General features: G+C 41.6%; 1 protein-coding gene across 1 annotated transcript; it reads left to right on the top strand.

Annotated features, from left to right (window-relative positions):
• The first annotated feature begins 9,965 nt into the window (after positions 1-9,965).
• Positions 9,966-12,059, top strand: rgs5b (regulator of G protein signaling 5b). Its single transcript, XM_079488584.1, has 4 exons — positions 9,966-10,141; positions 10,338-10,483; positions 10,633-10,796; positions 11,079-12,059. The coding sequence occupies exons 1-4, from the start codon at positions 10,098-10,100 to the stop codon at positions 11,253-11,255; spliced, it is 531 nt and encodes a 176-aa protein (XP_079344710.1). The 5' UTR covers positions 9,966-10,097; the 3' UTR covers positions 11,256-12,059.
• The last annotated feature ends 6,812 nt before the right edge of the window (positions 12,060-18,871 follow it).

The following is an 18,871-nucleotide window of genomic DNA, read 5'->3' as shown; positions in this document are numbered from 1 at the left end:
ATTTGGAGGAAATGTAAGACGGCAGATCACCAAGAATGGCTTTATAAATGAAAATATATATATACCAATGTTGCAACCTGCGAGATGTCAATAAGAACCAACTGACTGCAGCACATACAATGTGCAGTGATGTGTTCTGAAAGGTGAGTTAGTTATGAATCTCAGTGCAGCATGGCACAGGGGATCCAATTTGGCCAAGGTGGAGGAGCAGGCAAACCTATAAATGGTATCACCATAATCCAATAGGGACAGAAAGAGACCAGTGACCAGTTTTTTTGCGAACAAGCAAAACAAGCCTTCAATCTGTAGAAGAAACCCATATTGAATTTAAGCTGTTTGCACAAGGAATCAATATGAAATTTGAAATGAAGGTGTCTATCTTACCAAAAATCAAGGTATTTGTAGCACTCCACCCACTCGATGGGAGTTCCGGAGTGAAATAGCTCTCGACACTAGAGCTGAAATTGCTTGTGGAGTGAACAACATAGCTTTAGTTTTATTGCCGTTTAACAATAATTTGCTCTTTAGGAGCTCCTCCTCATGCGAGATGAAATCAAAGGACAAATGCAGAGTAGTCTTCAGAGCTGTTGGCAGAATGCAACATGAAGTTGCAAATGACGACCATCAGATTTAAAATGGCCTATCCTAAAATCCCCTCATGAGGACTGATAATGATGTGAACCTTTCAGCAAGATATTGCTGAAAGGTTAATAGGACCATAGAAAGCAACAAGTTATTCTATTTGTGTATACTTGAAAATCTGTAGTGAACCATGTGAAAAATACACAAAGTCTGAACCCCATGCAGTGATGTAAATAGGTTTTCAATGTAATGAGTCCCGGGATGCAGGGATGGTCTTTTAGAAATGAGTCCCAGAGACATTTTATGAGTCCCACTTCAACGACGTTAGGAGTCATATTTTGCCATTTTTACAAATTGCAGCATTTAACTACCATTTCATTTTATATGGTTAAATGTTGTTATATTCATGTAGAAAACAGAAGAAGAAACTATAACTAAAGCTAGCAAAATATCGCATAATTTCTTACGTGTATTATTTTTACTGTACATGCTGAGTACAGTAGTGCATCCCGTGGATGCAGAGGTCGTTGTTTTATTGCATCCCTTAGCTATAAACTGCGTTTTGGGATGCAAAATGCACCCTATTTTAATCTCTGCCCATGAATGAAGTCATTGGTATAGGTTCCTGAACTAGCTGTGTCCACAGCCCACTAAGTGAGTAGACAGAAATGGTTCCATCTTATAATGAGCATTAGTGAGGAGCTTATGGGTTGAAAATGGTTCAAGTTCACATTTAATTTAAAAAACAAAAACAAAATAAAACAGTAGTTCTTTTACCAGTGCTGCCATGTGAGAGAAAAACAAAGCCCCGCGTGCAGTTGGAAAGGCCAGCGTGTGAGTATTAAAAACCATGGATCCTCAGCGGTCTGGCGGCTACAGAACGTTACCGGGGCAGATGGCGGTGTATGGGCTATCACGAGCGGCAGGCTATCCCGTTACTCAAAACCATGGATTATACACGGAGTCCAAGTGCAGCCATTGTTATGCCAACGGTGCTGTGCTACGATACATAGTTAACATGGATTTGTGCTCCCATCGTGCGGAGCCTCTCTAAATATCCGGTTGACATTTGATAACGTATATATATATCATGTGGTGTAACAGGTGATGATGAATATTTGTCGTTGGATATATTTGTCCCAGATGCTCTGGGCAGACGGGTAGTTGCTGCATACAGCGTATCGTGCATGGATGGATCCTGAAGCCTGTTTTATAGCGTGCAGAGCCACGCTGTAAGAATCTAGTCCACAATAAATAAACTGAGCAATATTAGAGAGAAAGGAAGTGGTCCTCAGTGTGTGCATGTGTGTCTGTTGTGTCTGGAGATGATCTCGCAAAGCCCTTGACCGATGTGACGCGTTGTGAGCGTTGTAGATTGGCTATTTCTAGTTTTTTTTCTATGAAAACAGATGATTGCACACAGAGAAATCTCCCAGGGGACACTTTCGCTTTCTCTGGAAGAAAAGAGAACGGCTTGGATTGGATGGAGGAGGAGGGTATCTAGCTGGAAACTCCTTGGGAGCGTGCCAACAGTGCCAGAGGTCGGAAGCCCAGGGAGTTGACAGATTTCATCTGTGTTTACGGTTACTGTGAGAAACCACTTCCAGAAACCAGCTTGTTAGACTGAGTGACAATCACTGCAGCCTTGGGCCCTATTTGTACTTGGTCGGTACGACTGTGTTGCGCGCCGCCCAGACACAGACGATCTACACACTCACAACACATCACATATGTGACGCATTGTGAGCTTGTAGATCAGCTGTTCCCGACACATGACACAGAGAATACATTGAGCTATTAGAGGGAAAGGAAGTGGTGGTCAGTGGTCAGTCAGTGGTCAGTCAGTGTGGTCATGATGACACAGTGACACAAATTATACATTATTCACTAGAAATCTTCCAAAGTTGCAAAACCATGTTTTTCCCCCGACGGCCCTGAAACTCAATCAGACATAATGTTACTGTGAATTTCCTTCAAACAATAATCACTGGAAGAGGATAATTCACAGAATCACAGTTTTTTTTTCTTTTACATTTTGTTTTCTGTTGTATTCTTTGAGTTTGACATTGAACTGACATAACACAATAGTATTGACAAAGGCCTTCCACAACAAAATTGACAACTATAAAGATAATGATGTAGTCATCCACAGCCATTTCTGTAACCATGTTGAATGTGAGTACGGTGTTGAACCCTGTAAATTTGGATGGAGTTTGACTAAATCCAAGCAAGTTAAATCACATTTCAACAAGTCAATTTGAAGTGCTTTAAATATATCTTTATAAGAAAGAGGAAATTTGACAATTAAAATTAGAATTAACTGATTTAAATGAAGAACTGAGAGTGGGACTGGGAGTCTCTGTCATCGTTCATGAAATGAAATGAAATTAAATTAAATTAAATGATTACTATATTTACCCAGGGTATCTGGGCTAAGCTCAAGAACTTGTTTCCAGCCAGGCCCTGCTCATAGAACATTTCATCGTAGTGGTTCAATGCCTTGTTCAAGGGCACTTCAGCGGTGGTAATTTGAACGTGTCGGACCGCTGATTCGAACTGGCGACCTTCCGGTATCAAGACCGCTCCGCAATCCGTATCATTCTAATCGCTCTGGAAGTGACCCCTGGGATAATCGTTCACCGCTATGTTGGGCGGTGGTGGCTTAGGGGTAGAGTGGCCGGATGGGAACTGCAAGGTTGCCAGTTCAAATCCGGGCTCCCCCATAGTTAGTGTCAAAGTGTCCTTGAGCAAGACACTGAACCCCTAATTGCTCCTGATGTGCTGGTTGGTGCCTTGCATGGTTTCCGCTGCTGTACAAATCAATGTGTGTGTGAATGGGTGAATGTAATGCACAATCTATGTAAAGCACCTTGGATAAAGGCGCTATATAAATGCACAATATGTTGTTGTTATATTTGAAGAGTACTCTGCCATCCACTTGATTTTTATTTTGGTTTGAAGTGTTGTGTTGTGTTGTGTCGTGTGGAATTGTTAAAGTAGGCCAACATGTGCCATGTTTTCATGAGAGAGATAAATTGGTCCAGTGGAATGTTTGTGTCCCTGAGAGAGAGAGAGAGAGAGAGAGAGAGAGAGAGAGTCAGCTGCTGTTTATCTGCACAGAGTTCAGTTTGGGCATAGTGAGGATACAGGAAAATAATGTCCCTGCTTCATCATTTTGTTGCTGTTGGAAACCATTCCTTTTTAAAATTCTAAACATTTTATAATACGGTAGTGAAAATGTGAGCTTGTAGATCTGCTGTTTTCTCTGCTTTTGTGTGGCACTCTTGTATATGAATTAAGGTATTAATTTACGGAAAACAAATATATGTATATATGGGAAAAACATGATCATAGCAAGTGGTGTCAAAAAAGATTTGTATTGTATTGTATTTGGTCTTATATCCTATACAGTATCATGTCTACTTAGCTACACAACTGGGGCAGGAATTTCTCGGTTCCCCTGACTACTACCCATCGCCATCGCCAACGCAAAACAACTTGATTGACGGTGATTATAGTCCAGGGCTGAGCATGTACTTAATTTGACTCAGGAGATTGTATAAATATGGACATTATTAATGTGTTAACAAAGACACGGCAAAAGAGAAACATCAGTTTCATGAATGACCTAGTTTTGAGACCATGCATTACCTAATTATTGATAAGCTCAAATTGTGCAATGACAGACTTATATTTGTCATCACATTGACATAATAGATCAATCATTATGTTATAATGACTGCTATCTGTCTTGAGTCAAACAAGCAAAGACTATTTTGATGGAAAAAAAATAATGATTTGTATTGACACCTGACCTCACTCACACACACACACACACACACACACACACACACACACACACACACACACACACACACACACACACACACACACACACACTCATTATATTGATAATGTTGAAGTCCAAGATAGCAGCCGCGATAAGGTTCTCATAACGTATTATGACAACAGGATCATTATGCTGTTAGATAACGAGACGTTTTCCATGCATGCAGGCTCTTCATGTGATCCCAGGATGTATTATAGCATAGTGAGCTATCATTGCCTTCAATAGAAGATTGCAGGACATAATAGCCCATGATTCCATGACTAGAACATATTTTCTTTGAAAAGCAAATAGCTTATATGATCATGGATGATTATGTGGTTAGTAGGTTAGGTTGGGATTAGTGGTGTTCCTAAACCTTTGAGATCAAGGCCCGAAAAGAGAAAGTTTGTGTCTCCCCAGGACCCCTAAAAATACTTGTGGAATTAACAAGTAAAGCCTTAATATTTTTTTCGTTTTTTGGGGGGCGCTATCCCCTCCAACATCTGGCTTTCAGAAATTACGTCATATGGCAACCAAATCTATGGACTTTCGAATGTTTGTTTAGTGCACTAAACGTGACGTCATGTGGCAGCCAAGTCTATGGACTTTTAATTTTGTTAAGTTAACCCATAACCCAAACATGTGTCCTGACCTCACTGTTTGGGTACCCCTGCCCCAGAGGCTGTGCTGTTACGCTCAACCAGCAAATGGCTTGAAATGAGAGACATGCTGGTACAGTGCATTGCCATCCTTACAGCCTCTCTCACTCTCTTGCTAAAAATGGAACTGAAATTGAACATATTAAATCATTTTCCATCTGACACTAGCAGGGATACAGTTCCATCGATCGTAGACCACTCATATGGTGACAAAATCAACACATTCCTCTCAGGTCTCTCAAATGACCAAAACATTGCATCATGAAACGGCATGGCTTGGATCCGAATAACATGTTTTGGTCACATGAAATACACAGTGTTTGTGAGTAGCTTATGTAAGGATTGAAACGTGTCCAGTGAGGGACTACACTGCAGAGGATAACATGTTTATGTACTGTTGTTATCATGGCCAAGTGTGTCTGAAGTGGAAACAGTTGTTCCTGCAGTATCCCCAAAAACATTGGTAGGTCCACATAACAGCATGTAAATACATGAGATTAGACAAGTTACTGTACTTAAAGTAAAAGTAACTTTACAAGATTTGTGCCCGACATTTTGGAAGAAAGCAGATGATCTACAAGCTCGCAAAGTGGCCCGTTGCACTATTTTTGAATTGCCAAAGTATTAGATAGGGCTTAGGTGGTCATGTGTTGTATTAATAATCTAAAACTGGAAAGTAACCAGTAACTAAAGTTTTCAAATAATTGTATACAAAGTACAATAAATGACTCAGAGATGTAAGCAGTATTTGAAAGTATATAATATAAAGTAAATATACCTAAACAGTAAGGACAGCGGCACAGCACTTGAGTAAATCATGCTTTCCCCCGCTGCCAAAAATAGACTAGGCTACTTGTGTAAATGATAGGCTACACTACAGTACATCACAAAGCCCTGGGACACCTGCTAACAGCCTTTCTTTTCAGGGAATGGAAAAAAAAGTGTGTTCCAATGAATTCAATGTAGATATTAATTAGTCACAAGCTCTTGTTAATACATTTCATTGGTGACATTTTTGTAAAACATAGAGACAGACTTAACCACTTTCAACCTGGCATCCCTCATGTCATTATAGGCAAAAGCGTTCTAAAGATTTCAAAAAGTTTAAGCCAACAATGCATTGCAATGTGACACATTGTAAATTTGTAGATCTGCTATTTTTCCCTTTTTGTTTCTGACACGGTCATATGACAAAGTATAAAATAGGGCTGTCATTTGTGGGGCAAAAAACATAAAACAACATTAAATATGACGGTAGTGCTGTCGCCTCACAGCTAGAAGGTCCTGGGTTCGATTCCCGGTGGGGACGCTGTGGACGCTGGGGGCGTGTTCCCTCCTCCGCGTCATTAGTGCCCATACCCGAGGTGGGGTTGGGCCTTTCTGTGTGGAGTTTGCATGTTCTCCCCGTGTCCCCTAGGGTAGGTACCCTCACAAAAACATGCAGTAATCCTGGTCTCTGAAACTACCTTCCCCTGGCCAGCCGGGGCGCCTGATGGAGGGGAAAGGAACTGGTCGGAAAAACGTGTTCTCTCCACGCGCTACGTCCGGCCAGGGAAATTCCCCCCTGTCAGGTGAAAAGAAGCAGCTTGGACTCCTCATGCATAGAAGGAGGCATGAGGTCAGTCCGCTGCCCCCCCCCCCAGGTTGGCAGAGGAAGTGTAGCGCCCAGGATTACATTAGATAATTGGCACTGGGTGAAAAAACTGGGTTGCAAAATTGTGGGATAAAAATGATTTAAAAAAATATATATATATATATGAGACTTCTGCCTGACAACAATGACATGAGAATGACCAGAAGTTAAATCCAAAGTGAGTATTGGAATGCATTTGCAAGCCAGGAAGAGGGAAACCCTGAAATCCAGCCAGTCCACTCATTGTCTTGGCCTGAGGGACCCGCCGACATCCTAATCTTAATATGAGCCATTGAGTCTGAGTCTAAGTCGAGCCCTTTGTTTCAGGTCTGACTGACCAGAAGTGGTGAAAGAATAACTCTGATTTCCTTTTACTTACTGTAAGTAAAGCAATAGCAATAGCAGAAACACTACCAAGTAAAAGTCCTCTATTTAAATAATTACTTGAGTAAAAGTTAAGTATTGTCATCTAAATGTGCTTCAAGTACCAAAAGTGAACATACTAATTTTCTAAATTGGTCAGAATCTTTTAAAAATGCCTGTAGACCAGCTATTGTTAAATAACCCAAGTATATAATAGGGCTTAATTGATTAATGTATGTTTTGTAATACTAATCAAAATCTGCAAAGTAAGACTAAATTAATCGACTAAAAATTCCCTCAGAGATGAACTGTAATATAGTAGACCTCAAGTAAACTACAGTAAAGTAAAAAAAAAATGTGTGAAGTGAAGGGTGCACTTATCATCATATGTCATGTCATCATACATTCGGGCCAATCACAATTTGTGTCCTCACTTATGTCTTCAATGTTTGTGTTTACACACACATTTGTCTTCAATGTACTTTTGTCTTCAATGTTTGTGTTTACACACACATTTGTCTTCAATGTACTTTTGTCTTCAATGTTTGTGTTTACACAGACCCTCAAAGCTGGACATAGGAGGGGCTAGCACCCCTTCAAAAGTACCTTGAATTATACTAAAGTATTAAGTATAGTACTTGAGTTAATGTACTTATATTTCCACCACTGGTGACCAGCCGTTGACACCTACAGTCATACCTGACAAAGCCTGTCTTCCAAGAAGCATGCTTCCTTATTCATCCGGTTTCCTCTACAGTGCTGGCTTCCAGCTAACCACTATCAGATTGGATTTGCCTTGCCTTTGTGCAGATGGCTCCCTCCCTACTAAAATAAGCCTTTCCTGCTACAATGAAGAATGGCTGTCTGGCTCCTGGCAGTTATTTATAGGCACTAATATAGCGTATGTTTACTTTCAGTGGAATACTCTTTGTTAAAGGAAGAGTGATCATGGAAGGAATGTGTGATTAAAACCATGTTGATCTCGGGATTGACGGATTCAAGCAGCGGTTCCTGGCGGTTCTCTGGATCAGAGAGGCCACTTCTCGAAAGCGTTCATGGCCCATCCATCTACTGTTAGATTGGAGGGGGTGAATTAAGGCTGCACAATTATATCGTTATCGTATCGTTATCGAGGTATGACCATGTGCAATGTTAGTATTGCAAAAAATGTCAATATATCGTCCACTTCTAAAGACAGCAACATCCCTCTGTTTTAGCCTGTGCCCCCTCGAGAAAAAAATACCACTCCGTTTCTCCCGTCGTCCGCGTCTCTCTGTCCAAGGACAACCCTGTAAGTCTTAAAAGTTATCAAAAACGGGGAAAAAAATTGGGTTTAGCGTGATCCGCAGTCAAACTGTTAACGATAATATCGTATATCGTATTGATATCGCAATATTTGGCACAAGTACAGAGATGTGACATTTTGTCCATATCGTGCAGCCCTAGCGTGCATTGTCAGAACATGTTTAATTTAATCATCAATCAATCAATCAATCAATCAATCAATCAATCAATCAATCAATCAATCAATCAATCAATCAATCGTGTTCTGGCTTGTATCAGTGGAACTAACTTAGTATACTTTAAGTTCCTACTTATCGGTATTATATTTAAAAGAAAGAAGACCATAACATATGTTTTTACATAATTTGCTAATGTGTTCTGTTATTAATGAAGTAGTGTTGTTATATCCGATTCTATAAGTTATACCACATACCATAACATACCACAGGGGTTCTCAACGTTTTTGGCTGGGGACCCCCGGAAATGCTTTGGCCATGTCTCGCGACCCCCGCCCCGCCCCCCTCCCCACCCCCAATACAAATTGACCGCTACAATAACCTTAATAATAGTGAAAATACATCATAAATAAATACTGAAACCAGATATAATCATTAAGGAAAGTTTATGCATGCACTATGTGTACATATGTAAACTCTTAATTTCCATTTTCCAGCCATTCAGTTGCAAAAAAAAAAAAAAAAAAAAATGTTTTGGGGGGGACCCCCCAAAATAATTTGGCGTTTTAACAAAAATAGTGCAGCCCTATAGACTCACACAGGAGTCAGTAATCCAAAAACAGAACAGAACAGAACAGAACAGAACAGAACAGAACAGAACAGAACAGAACAGAACAGAACAGAACAGAACAGAACAGAACAGAACTGAACTGAACAGCCAGGGTGTACCTTGTTGAGCCTAATGTCTACTCTACTGGCACAAAGGACTCTTCAAGTTGCTTTTTTTGTGTTGGGGGATGATGAGTCTGACCCATATTCTGTCTGAAGTGATAAAAAAAGAATAATGTAACACCTGTAACAGCATACTCCGATGTTTTGCCTCTGAATGAGGATGAAAGACCACTCAATGTGGGTATGCATTAAGGGCCACTATAATTATTGTGACTCATCTTGGTTTCAAAAGAACAGGAGGATCCCTCAGGCTTGTAGGGACTGAATGCTCTCTAATCTAAGTGGAGAGCTGGGGATGTTTCTATTGAATTAGCATGAATTAAAGAAATGCATGCGGCTGGCCGCGTTCAGCAGTGCGCGCGCACACACACACACACACACACACACACGCACACACACACACACACACGTGTCAGCATGTGTCTCGGTCTGTGTTCAATGTGAGAGCGGAAAGATGAGACACATGGGATTTACAGTACTAAAGAATCCCACTGTGGGAAGTATATCCCACGTGTGGGGGGGAAGGAAACGAGGAAGTAGCAAGCTTAGAGTATATAAGGTAGCATGCCAGATAACAAGTGACTGGGAGTGTCCCCTGCATGCCGCCCCCACAGCCTCTCCTTCATTGGCTGAGCAGCGTGACATCACAGGGGGAGCTGACTTATAAAAATGCCAGTCTTCCACAGAGGCAGCAGACCACAGCGAAAGCAGCTCTTTGTCAGTAACAACGGAAGGCTCTCCACAGCTGCATGACACACTAACACAGCAACACACTTTGGAATTATACGCAGCCTAGAAGAAGGAACTAAGGAAGAAAGAACTAAACCATCTCATCCATCATGTGCAAAGGACTTGAATTACTGCCCATCACTTGTTTGGAGAGGTCAGTTCCATCATAGAGAAATTAATTTTTTCCTCTCAGACTAAAGTCATATTTTGTTACTGTGTCATGTGCACATACTGTATGAAGCAAATCGCTATACTGTTGTCAGGGCTCCTCAAGTCATTTGACTAAGGAGTAGTATATAATGTATGTACCCATCTTTAATGTATTTTTTGTTTTGTTATTGTTGTTACAGAGCAAAGGAACTCAAAGCCTTGTTTGGAAGTTTGCTGCACAAGCCAGACCACAGCAACATGGGACACACAAAAAAGACATGCACACAGAACACAGACGAGCCTTCAAAATGGAAGGAGTCGTTCGAAAAGCTTCTGTCTTGCCAAAGTAAGTACGCCCGCCGCTCAGCGTTCATACAGCACTTAGTAACTCTGTGAGAAAGGCTTTGAATCATTCCACGTGTGCGTGCGGTGTGACGTTTCTAATGAAAGCCAGACACTGACCCTCTGTCCTCCTCCCCGCTCGCCTCTCTCCAGATGGACTGTTCTTATTCAGAGCCTTCCTGGTGTCAGAGTTCAGTGAGGAGAACGTCGCTTTCTACCTGGCTTGTGAAGACTACAGGCTCACCAAGACCTCCAAGCTCGCCACCAAGGCCAAGAAAATCTACGAGGAATTCATCTGCAGTGATGCACCGAGAGAGGTAAATACCTACACTCCTACAGTATTCAAAGCATGATGACAGATGCTGTCAATTAAACCTCGTAGATACGGTGTATTTGTACATACAGAGCCCATGGCAGTGGTTCTGTCTGTGGAGCCTAGAGTCCTTAAGCGGCTTCAAGGGTGTCCCCCGCAAAATTAAGAACAATTTAACCACTTTAGTCCAATTTACGTAGGGTACTTAAAAGTAGCTAATCTGCACGCTCACTTTTTTAACATTATTTGATGATACTTAATTGTTCCTTCCATCCTCTTCTCCCAGGTCAACCTGGACCACGAGACCAAAGCGATCACCAAAGACAAGCTGGCGCAGCCCACCGTGGCCTGCTTCGACGTGGCCCAGGCTAAAATCTACATGCTGATGGAGAAGGACTGCTACCCTCGCTTCCTCAAATCCCCCACCTACCTGGACCTCTGCCGAAAGGGCAAGACAGGCTAAACGTGCCCCAATCCCCAACATGTTTTCAAATGTAGAAAAATTTGGTCGAGAGGCATGTGAGATGCACGACAGGGGTCAAATTCAAACTCGGGTCCTCCTGCAGGATTCACAAGGAGCATAATATTCTGTACACTAACTGACTGATCTACCAAGCAGCCCCAGCAAAATGAACCTTTCTGCAGGCAGATCGGTTGTGACTTGACCGCAAGCTGCTGGCTTACTTGACGCACAACGGAGAGAGTGTTTTCCGACAAGGGGGTGGGTCAGTGCAGAGTGGTCAGTGACTGGTGACACTACTGGAAGAATTTCAGTACTGTATGTATAAATAACTGGAAGCCTTGGAGCTTTGAAGAGCTCTCTGCTCCTATGACACAGAAGCAGAGACTAAAAGCTGTAGTGTCCCTGTACAGCGCACACACACAAAGGACTGCATGACGCATATGCCAGTGGAATGGCTCATAATATGAAGCTTTCCGGAACCTGTAAAGTTCTGGGATGTTTTTTTTGTTTACAAAAAAAGTTAAAAAACCAAGATCACTCTTGGTGAGAGAACACTGCTTTGCTTAATTTGCACAATGACCAGCTGGAGACAAGCTACTTTTAATTGTATTTATTTTTTTGGTAATGTGTGATGATGATGTATTTATTCTTTTGTATTTATTTTCCATAAACATGCATTTTTTTTAATTATGTGACTGTTCTGTGCAACAGTTTTGATGGTGACTCAAGTCTTTTTTCTATTTTTCTATACAAAGTATTGTGCGGGCAAACCGACCAACATGCTGAATAAAGATAAATGGTGTATAGTAACATAGTAACGCAGACTCCTGTTTACTTCTCTACCGTACATTTACTCAAGCACTGTAGCCTACTTCATTTTATACTACTCCACTACATCTCAGAGGCAAATATTGTACTCCACTACACAACTACAGTATTTGACAGCTTCAGTTACAAGTTATGTTGCTGATTTAGATTATTATATACCAAAGCCCTATTTTATACTTACAAAATAGCTGATCTACAAGCTCAAAATATGTTGCCATGAGACACATTGTGAGCTTGTAAATCTGCTGCTATAATAATAATAATAATAATACTAAATAATAAAATGAGTGAATAAAGCTAAGCAAATTTGTAACGAAAAAATAGTGAGAATAGCTAGCTAGCTATTTAGATCATTATAATTAATTAGTATAATAATAATAAGGGTAATAAGGGTGGTAATAATAATAATAAATAATAATAATATAATAATTTTGGTTTAGTTCATGAAAAGTTTTGCTTTTTTTGGGAATGTTTTTTGAAAATGTTTTGAAATAATAATAATTTAAAACCAAATTTAGGAAACCAAAAATAAGGGGACCCATAACAATGTGTCCGCGACCAACAAATGGGTCACGATCCAGTGTTTGGAAAAGTTTCCCAAACAGTGGGCTGGATCCATTTATGGGTCACAACTCGACAAATTCCCATTTCCTACATTAAAAAAAAGATATACAGTATATTTCAAAAGATTAAAATAATTTTATGAATTATAAAACAAATAAACAAAGTGGATAAATTCAATAAATAAAAATAAATACAGTAAATACATTAAGAAGTAGTGAAAATGGGGGCACGTTGGCACAGTCGGTAGTGCTGTCACCTCACAGCTAGAAGGTTCGATTCCCGCTGGGGACGCTGTGGGCGCTGGGGGCGTGTTCCCTCCTCCGTGTCATCAGTGCCCATACCCGAGGGGGGGTTGGCAAAAGGGCCTTTCTGTGTGGAGTTTGCGTGCTATCCCCGTGTCTCCTAGGGTAGGTAGTACCTACCCTAGGAGACACGGGGATAGCATGTTTTTTGTGAGGGTACCTACTAGGTACCCTCACAAAAAACATGCAGTAATCCTGGTCTCTAAACTACCTCCCTCTGGTCAGCCGGGGCGCCTGATGGAGGGGCAAGGAACTGTTCAGAATAACCACTTCCACGCGCTAAGTCCAACCGGGGAAATTCCCCCCTGTCAGGTGAAAAGCTTGGACTCCTCATGCATAGAAGGAAGCATGAGGTCAGTCCGCTGACTCACTCCCTCACTCCCTCTCTCTCTCTCTCTCTCTCTCTCTCTCTCGGTAGGAATATTCCGGTTAAAATAAAGATGAAAAAAGAAAAAGAAACTGCATGTGCCTTAATGCACGTGTCTGTGTGTGTGTGTGTGTGTGTGTGTGTGTGTGTGTGTGCACGTGCGTGCGTGCGTGCGTGTCCAGACAAAAGCAGCCCACGCTGCTTAATCATTCTTCTCCCACAGAGCGTGCGCGCAAGTGTGTGTGTGTGTGTGTGTGTGTGTGTGTGTGTGTGTGTGACTGCTATAGTCTCCATAGAAACAATAAAGACAGTTTTGTTGACCTGATAGCAGCAGGCACAACTCACAACCTGTGACTCACACCTCCCTCCCTCACCCACCGCCCATCCACCCCCCACTCACTAAATCAGTGCTTCCCAAACATTTTCATGTCAAGGACAGATAGGATAGACTAGAGGATAGATAGATAGATAGATAGATAGATAGATAGATAGATAGATAGATAGATAGATAGATAGATAGATAGACTTTATTGATCCCGAAGGAAATTAAAGTCTAAATGTAGTATGTAAAACATACTATACAGAATAAAAAGAGCATGATGAACATATAAAAATACATTACATCAGTAAATAGAATGCATTAGAAAAAAGCAATACCTATAAGGCATGAGTTAAAAGTACAACACCAGAAAAGCAAAGCAAATACGTTAACTGACCAACCCCCTCCCTCCTCGTCTCCCCCCCACGGCCCCCATTGATTTATTATATAGTCTAATGGCCCTTGGGATAAAGGAGTTCTTTGGGAACAAATGCACTGACTAAGTCACCCACACTCTCTCCATTCTCTGTCTATCCATCACCTCCACCTCATGTGCCCGCACCTCTGCGAGTGTTGCTCCCACGCCTGCAGACAGACAAGGGACTTTATGCAACGACGGCTACGCCAGTCGGATACGGCAACCGGAAATGGATCAGTGCTCCATACATAAACCTGCTCTCCGTCGCAGCCCTTTCTACTACGGCAGAAGCTACACTTACACGTAGTGTCTACAACGCCATGTCATAACCATGTTTATTGAAATTATAGCTGTCATACATTTACACCGATTGCTCCATCGCCTCTCTTATGCTGTGTAAAGTGTTGGCATGCTCTGAATGAAGAAATAACACTAATACCATATGTCATATTAACCATGTTTATTAAAACGGTTTTAGAATAACACAGATTGCTCCAGCACCCTCCTCTTTCCACTGCTGATCATGTCCAGCGCATGTAAGAATTAAGCAATATCGGCAAGTTAGCTGACGCGCGACGGGGTGTTTAAAAACAAAGTGTTTATGTTTGACACATGCTGCATAGACGCGTCACCATGGGAACCAATGTCGCCGTCGCCGACGGCTGTTTGCTTAACGATTTTGACAGCTACGGCGACGGCGTCATAGCCGCCGTACTTCCGCATAGCGTCGCCGTCCTGAAACAGTCGTTGCTTAAAGTCCCTATTCTCCTCCTTAAGAATATTGACGCTGCTCTGCGGCGACATGGGCATAAGGGCTACGCTTGCATGCAGGCCCTTTGTCTAAGACAAATTTCTTCCTCGGGAGACAAATAATAAAGAACCTTGAACCTTGAAGAAATGATGGCCATTAAAGCCCATCGCTCAAACACACAATCATGGTGAATGGAGTAGGTATGTATTTTGTTTTTCTCTTTCACAGTCTTCATGCATGCTTGAAAAAGGTCTGTGTGGCAGAAACTGTGCATGCTGTAATCCTTTTTTTTCTTGTACTTTGCAAATCAGAATGTTTGCTTAAATCAGTCACTAGTCTAACATGGGTAAAAAGTTCAAAGCACTTACAGTGTATAGGAGGATGTGTCTCTCATCTCATTAAAATGAATATCAAATATCTAAATATATAATCAAGCAACTTAAAAATGGTCTGCGAGTGCGGAGCACACAAAACCCAGAGTAGAACTTAAAATGAACCCAGAAGTGTTTTAAAATGACTTCTGTTCATTTACATTTAGTGTAGTCCTTGACTTGAAGTCCAGCTATTTGGTGGTACAGCAACAGGCCTGTTTGGGGCTTCGCTACTCTGTGCCATATACTGTCTATTTGGTGGTACAGCAACAGGCCTGTTTGGGGCTTCGCTACTCCGTGCCATACAGTATACTGTCTGTCTTTTTCTGTCCAGAGACTGATGTACCGTATGGTATACACAACCCTCATTCACACTGATCCTTTGTGTGAATGAAACATATTCTTTCTTGAGGCAAATGTCTGCTGGGCAAGTTCCATGAAAAACCTATCTTGCTATATCAGTAGTTCTCAAACTGTTTCATGTCAAGGACCCCCAAAATGTGGCTGTATTTGGCCCCCACACAAATATTGACACAAACCAGATTGGGGTCCTTGCCTTCAAAATGAGCACTACACTACACACTCACAACAAAGATGATCATTAATCATGTGGGAGTGTTAACTCCCTAATTTCTTAAGGCAAATGTCTGACAGACAAGTTGGCTTATAGATAATTATCGAAACCCTTGAAATGAAATCCAGTCAGACATACCTGGGTGTGCATGCTTTGTGTGGGTGGATGGAATGTGTCTTGAGTGTCTGTTTTGATCGGTTTTGCCTCAAGGTTGTTGAGAAAGAAAGAAAGAAAGAAAGAAAGAAAGAAAGAAAGAAAGAAAGAAAGGAAGGAAGAAAGAAAGGAAGGAAGAAAGGAAGGAAGGAAGGAAGGAAGGAAGAAAGAAAGAAAGAAAGAAAGAAAGAAAGAAAGGAAGGAAGGAAGGAAGAAAGAAAGAAAGAAAGAAAGGAAGGAAGGAAGGAAGGAAGGAAGGAAGGAAGGAAGGAAGGAAGGAAGGAAGGAAGGATCCATGCACAAATGTTAAACACATTATGGCAAGAAAGGCAATATTATGTGGGATGCCAGGATATTTGTGTGTGTGTGTGTGTGTGTGTGTGTGTGTGTGTGTGTGTGCGTGCGTGCGTGCGTGCGTGCGTGCGTGCGTGCGTGCGTGCGTGCGTGCGTGCGTGCGTGCGTGCGTGCGTGCGCGCGTGCGTGCGTGCGTGCAAGCCACATTTTGCCAATCTAAGTGCATGCTTTATACATTTTTTTTTTACCTTAAGCCTTTGAAGCACATTTTGAATACAACTGAAAATAAGAAATTACAAATTACATTATAACAAAACATTAAAATAAGAGCATTTCAGTGTATTATTAGATATTAAAACGAAAGAAAGAAAGGAAGTGGCAAATAGAAATGTCAGTTTTAAACAGGTCACAGGTTTCCCCTGTAGGGCATTATTAGCCTACACGTGTGGCAGCGTAGACAGCAACGGCAGAGAATGGGTTAACCTGAACATGACCCACATGTGTGCAAACGTGTGGTCGACATCTAACGCTGACTGTGACTGTATTCTTCACAGTCAGGGCGTCTGACTCACAGGTTTACAACAGTGGGTGAATTTCTTTTTCTTTTTGGGCAAGCTCCATCATTTGTGTTGTTTCCATAAGAGAAAGAGAAGAATGAGAAGGGGTGCAAGGGAAGAGAGGTCAATAAAAGCTAACAAATGATCTACATCTGGTGCGATAAGTACAATGGTATGTAAGCATAGCAGCAGATATGATACTGTACATGATATGGTACATGATATGTTTAGCGGTTTCTGATGTTATCAGACGATCAAATAGCCGCCATCAGCCCTTATCAAGACCATGCAATGGAGCCAGTATGGACATTTCCTACATATTAACGTTGTTGTGCAGGTATTGTCTGACGTCGCGTTGGTCGCGTTGTCCGACTACTAACGCTATTACTAACCCTATCCCAAACTCCAACACTAACCCTAACCTCAGTCTTAACCGGCAACGTAAGTAAACAAAATATGAAGTTGTTGTATAGCGCAGTTTCACTTTCGCTACTCGCGGTAGGCAGTAAGTAGGAAATGTCCATATTGTTCCATTGCATGGTCTGATGAGGAGCATATTGGTGATTATCGGTTGATAACACCCGAAGCGGGTGATATGTTATGGACGTTAGTTAAGGTGCAAATTGTAGGGCATAGGGCACAAATTGGGCCAAATCCGGGCCTGTGGGTCCAAGAGGAATATAGTCTGGAATATAGCCCACTGATGGGCCGTGGGGATCAAATAATTTTAATGATAATAATTCATATAAAAAATGTTTTGGAAAATGTGTTGTCATTGTGATGCCAATAAATAGAACGTAAAGTATACTACGTTAGTTGCATTGATCCAAGCTGGAACACGATGGATTGATTCATCATTAAATTAAACATACTCTAATAATGCACGTGGCCCACCCATCTGACCACTTAACAAGGCAGGCGTGTGAAAAGGTCAGATGGGTGAGCCGCAAGCCCTGATCCAGAAAAGGTTGGGGATGCCTGGATCAGAGCAAATCATCATCTCAATTACATTATGTCAGACACAGGACACGAGGCAAGGTGAAAGTCGAAATGCGGTGACCCACTTAAAGCGAGACACCTGGGTGAAATCTTTCAGGTCACAGTTAAACATTTTGCGTGTTTCGTGTATGTCTGGTTGTGTGTGTGTGTGTGTGTGTGTGTGTGTGTGTGTGTGTGTGTGTGTGTGTGTGTGTGTGTGCGCATGTGTGTGTGCGCATGTGCGTGCGTGTGTTGCTGAGCATGTATGCAAAGTTGTAAAACCTTCTTTTTTTTATCAGATCACACAGAATATGGGTCAGACTCATCATCCCCCAGCATGGGGGATGATGGGTCTTTCTTTGTGCCAGTAGCCATCAAACTCCATGACCACACTACTACAGACCCATCATGTATCTGCTCTCCTGTGTAATGGGTTAACAAATTCCTTCTAAATCAGTGGTTCTCAAACTTTTTGCGCCAATGACAGATAAGATAGATAGATGGAGTTTGCAGCTCCTGCTATGCCGTGCTGCAAACTTGTATATCTGCTATTTTTGAGAACCACTGTTCTAAACCACTGTTATAAATCAAGAGTTTTCTGAGAAAAACGTATGTTGTCATCCAAAATGACATGGATGCTTTCCTGTTTTAATGGATAAAGTTGTTGGTAGACTGCAGTACATATAGGCCTACAGCACTCATTATATTCACTTTGATTCATTGATAGACTATAATTATCCAGATGATATACCCAATGTTGTAGGGCAGCTAACACTGTACACCAGTCTCATATTCAGTAACTGTTGATAGTCTGTTCGTATGTCCATTCCATACTTGAAGTGCACTATAGGTTCAGCCTCATTCCTTTTTTTTTTTTTTTATTTTAATATTTTTCTTATCTCTGTACTGTCTTACCTGTATCCTATTATGTTGTTGCTACGGCAACACACCCATGGGGATCAATAAAGGTTTATCTTATCTCATAATGTGAATGTCGCCACCTGGATTTGAACCCTGCTCCTCCCACATGGAACACCACACACCTGGCACTCATCGCAAGGGGAATCCTCACTGCTCAAGGGTGATATTATATAGGATTCTAAGTTTCAGGCAGGGCTACTCAGCATTCAGTATATTCTC

This window comes from Electrona antarctica, assembly GCF_951216825.1.
Source record: "Electrona antarctica genome assembly, chromosome: 19".
Taxonomy (NCBI): Eukaryota; Metazoa; Chordata; class Actinopteri; order Myctophiformes; family Myctophidae; genus Electrona; species Electrona antarctica.
This window is presented reverse-complemented; position numbering and strand designations above follow the sequence as displayed.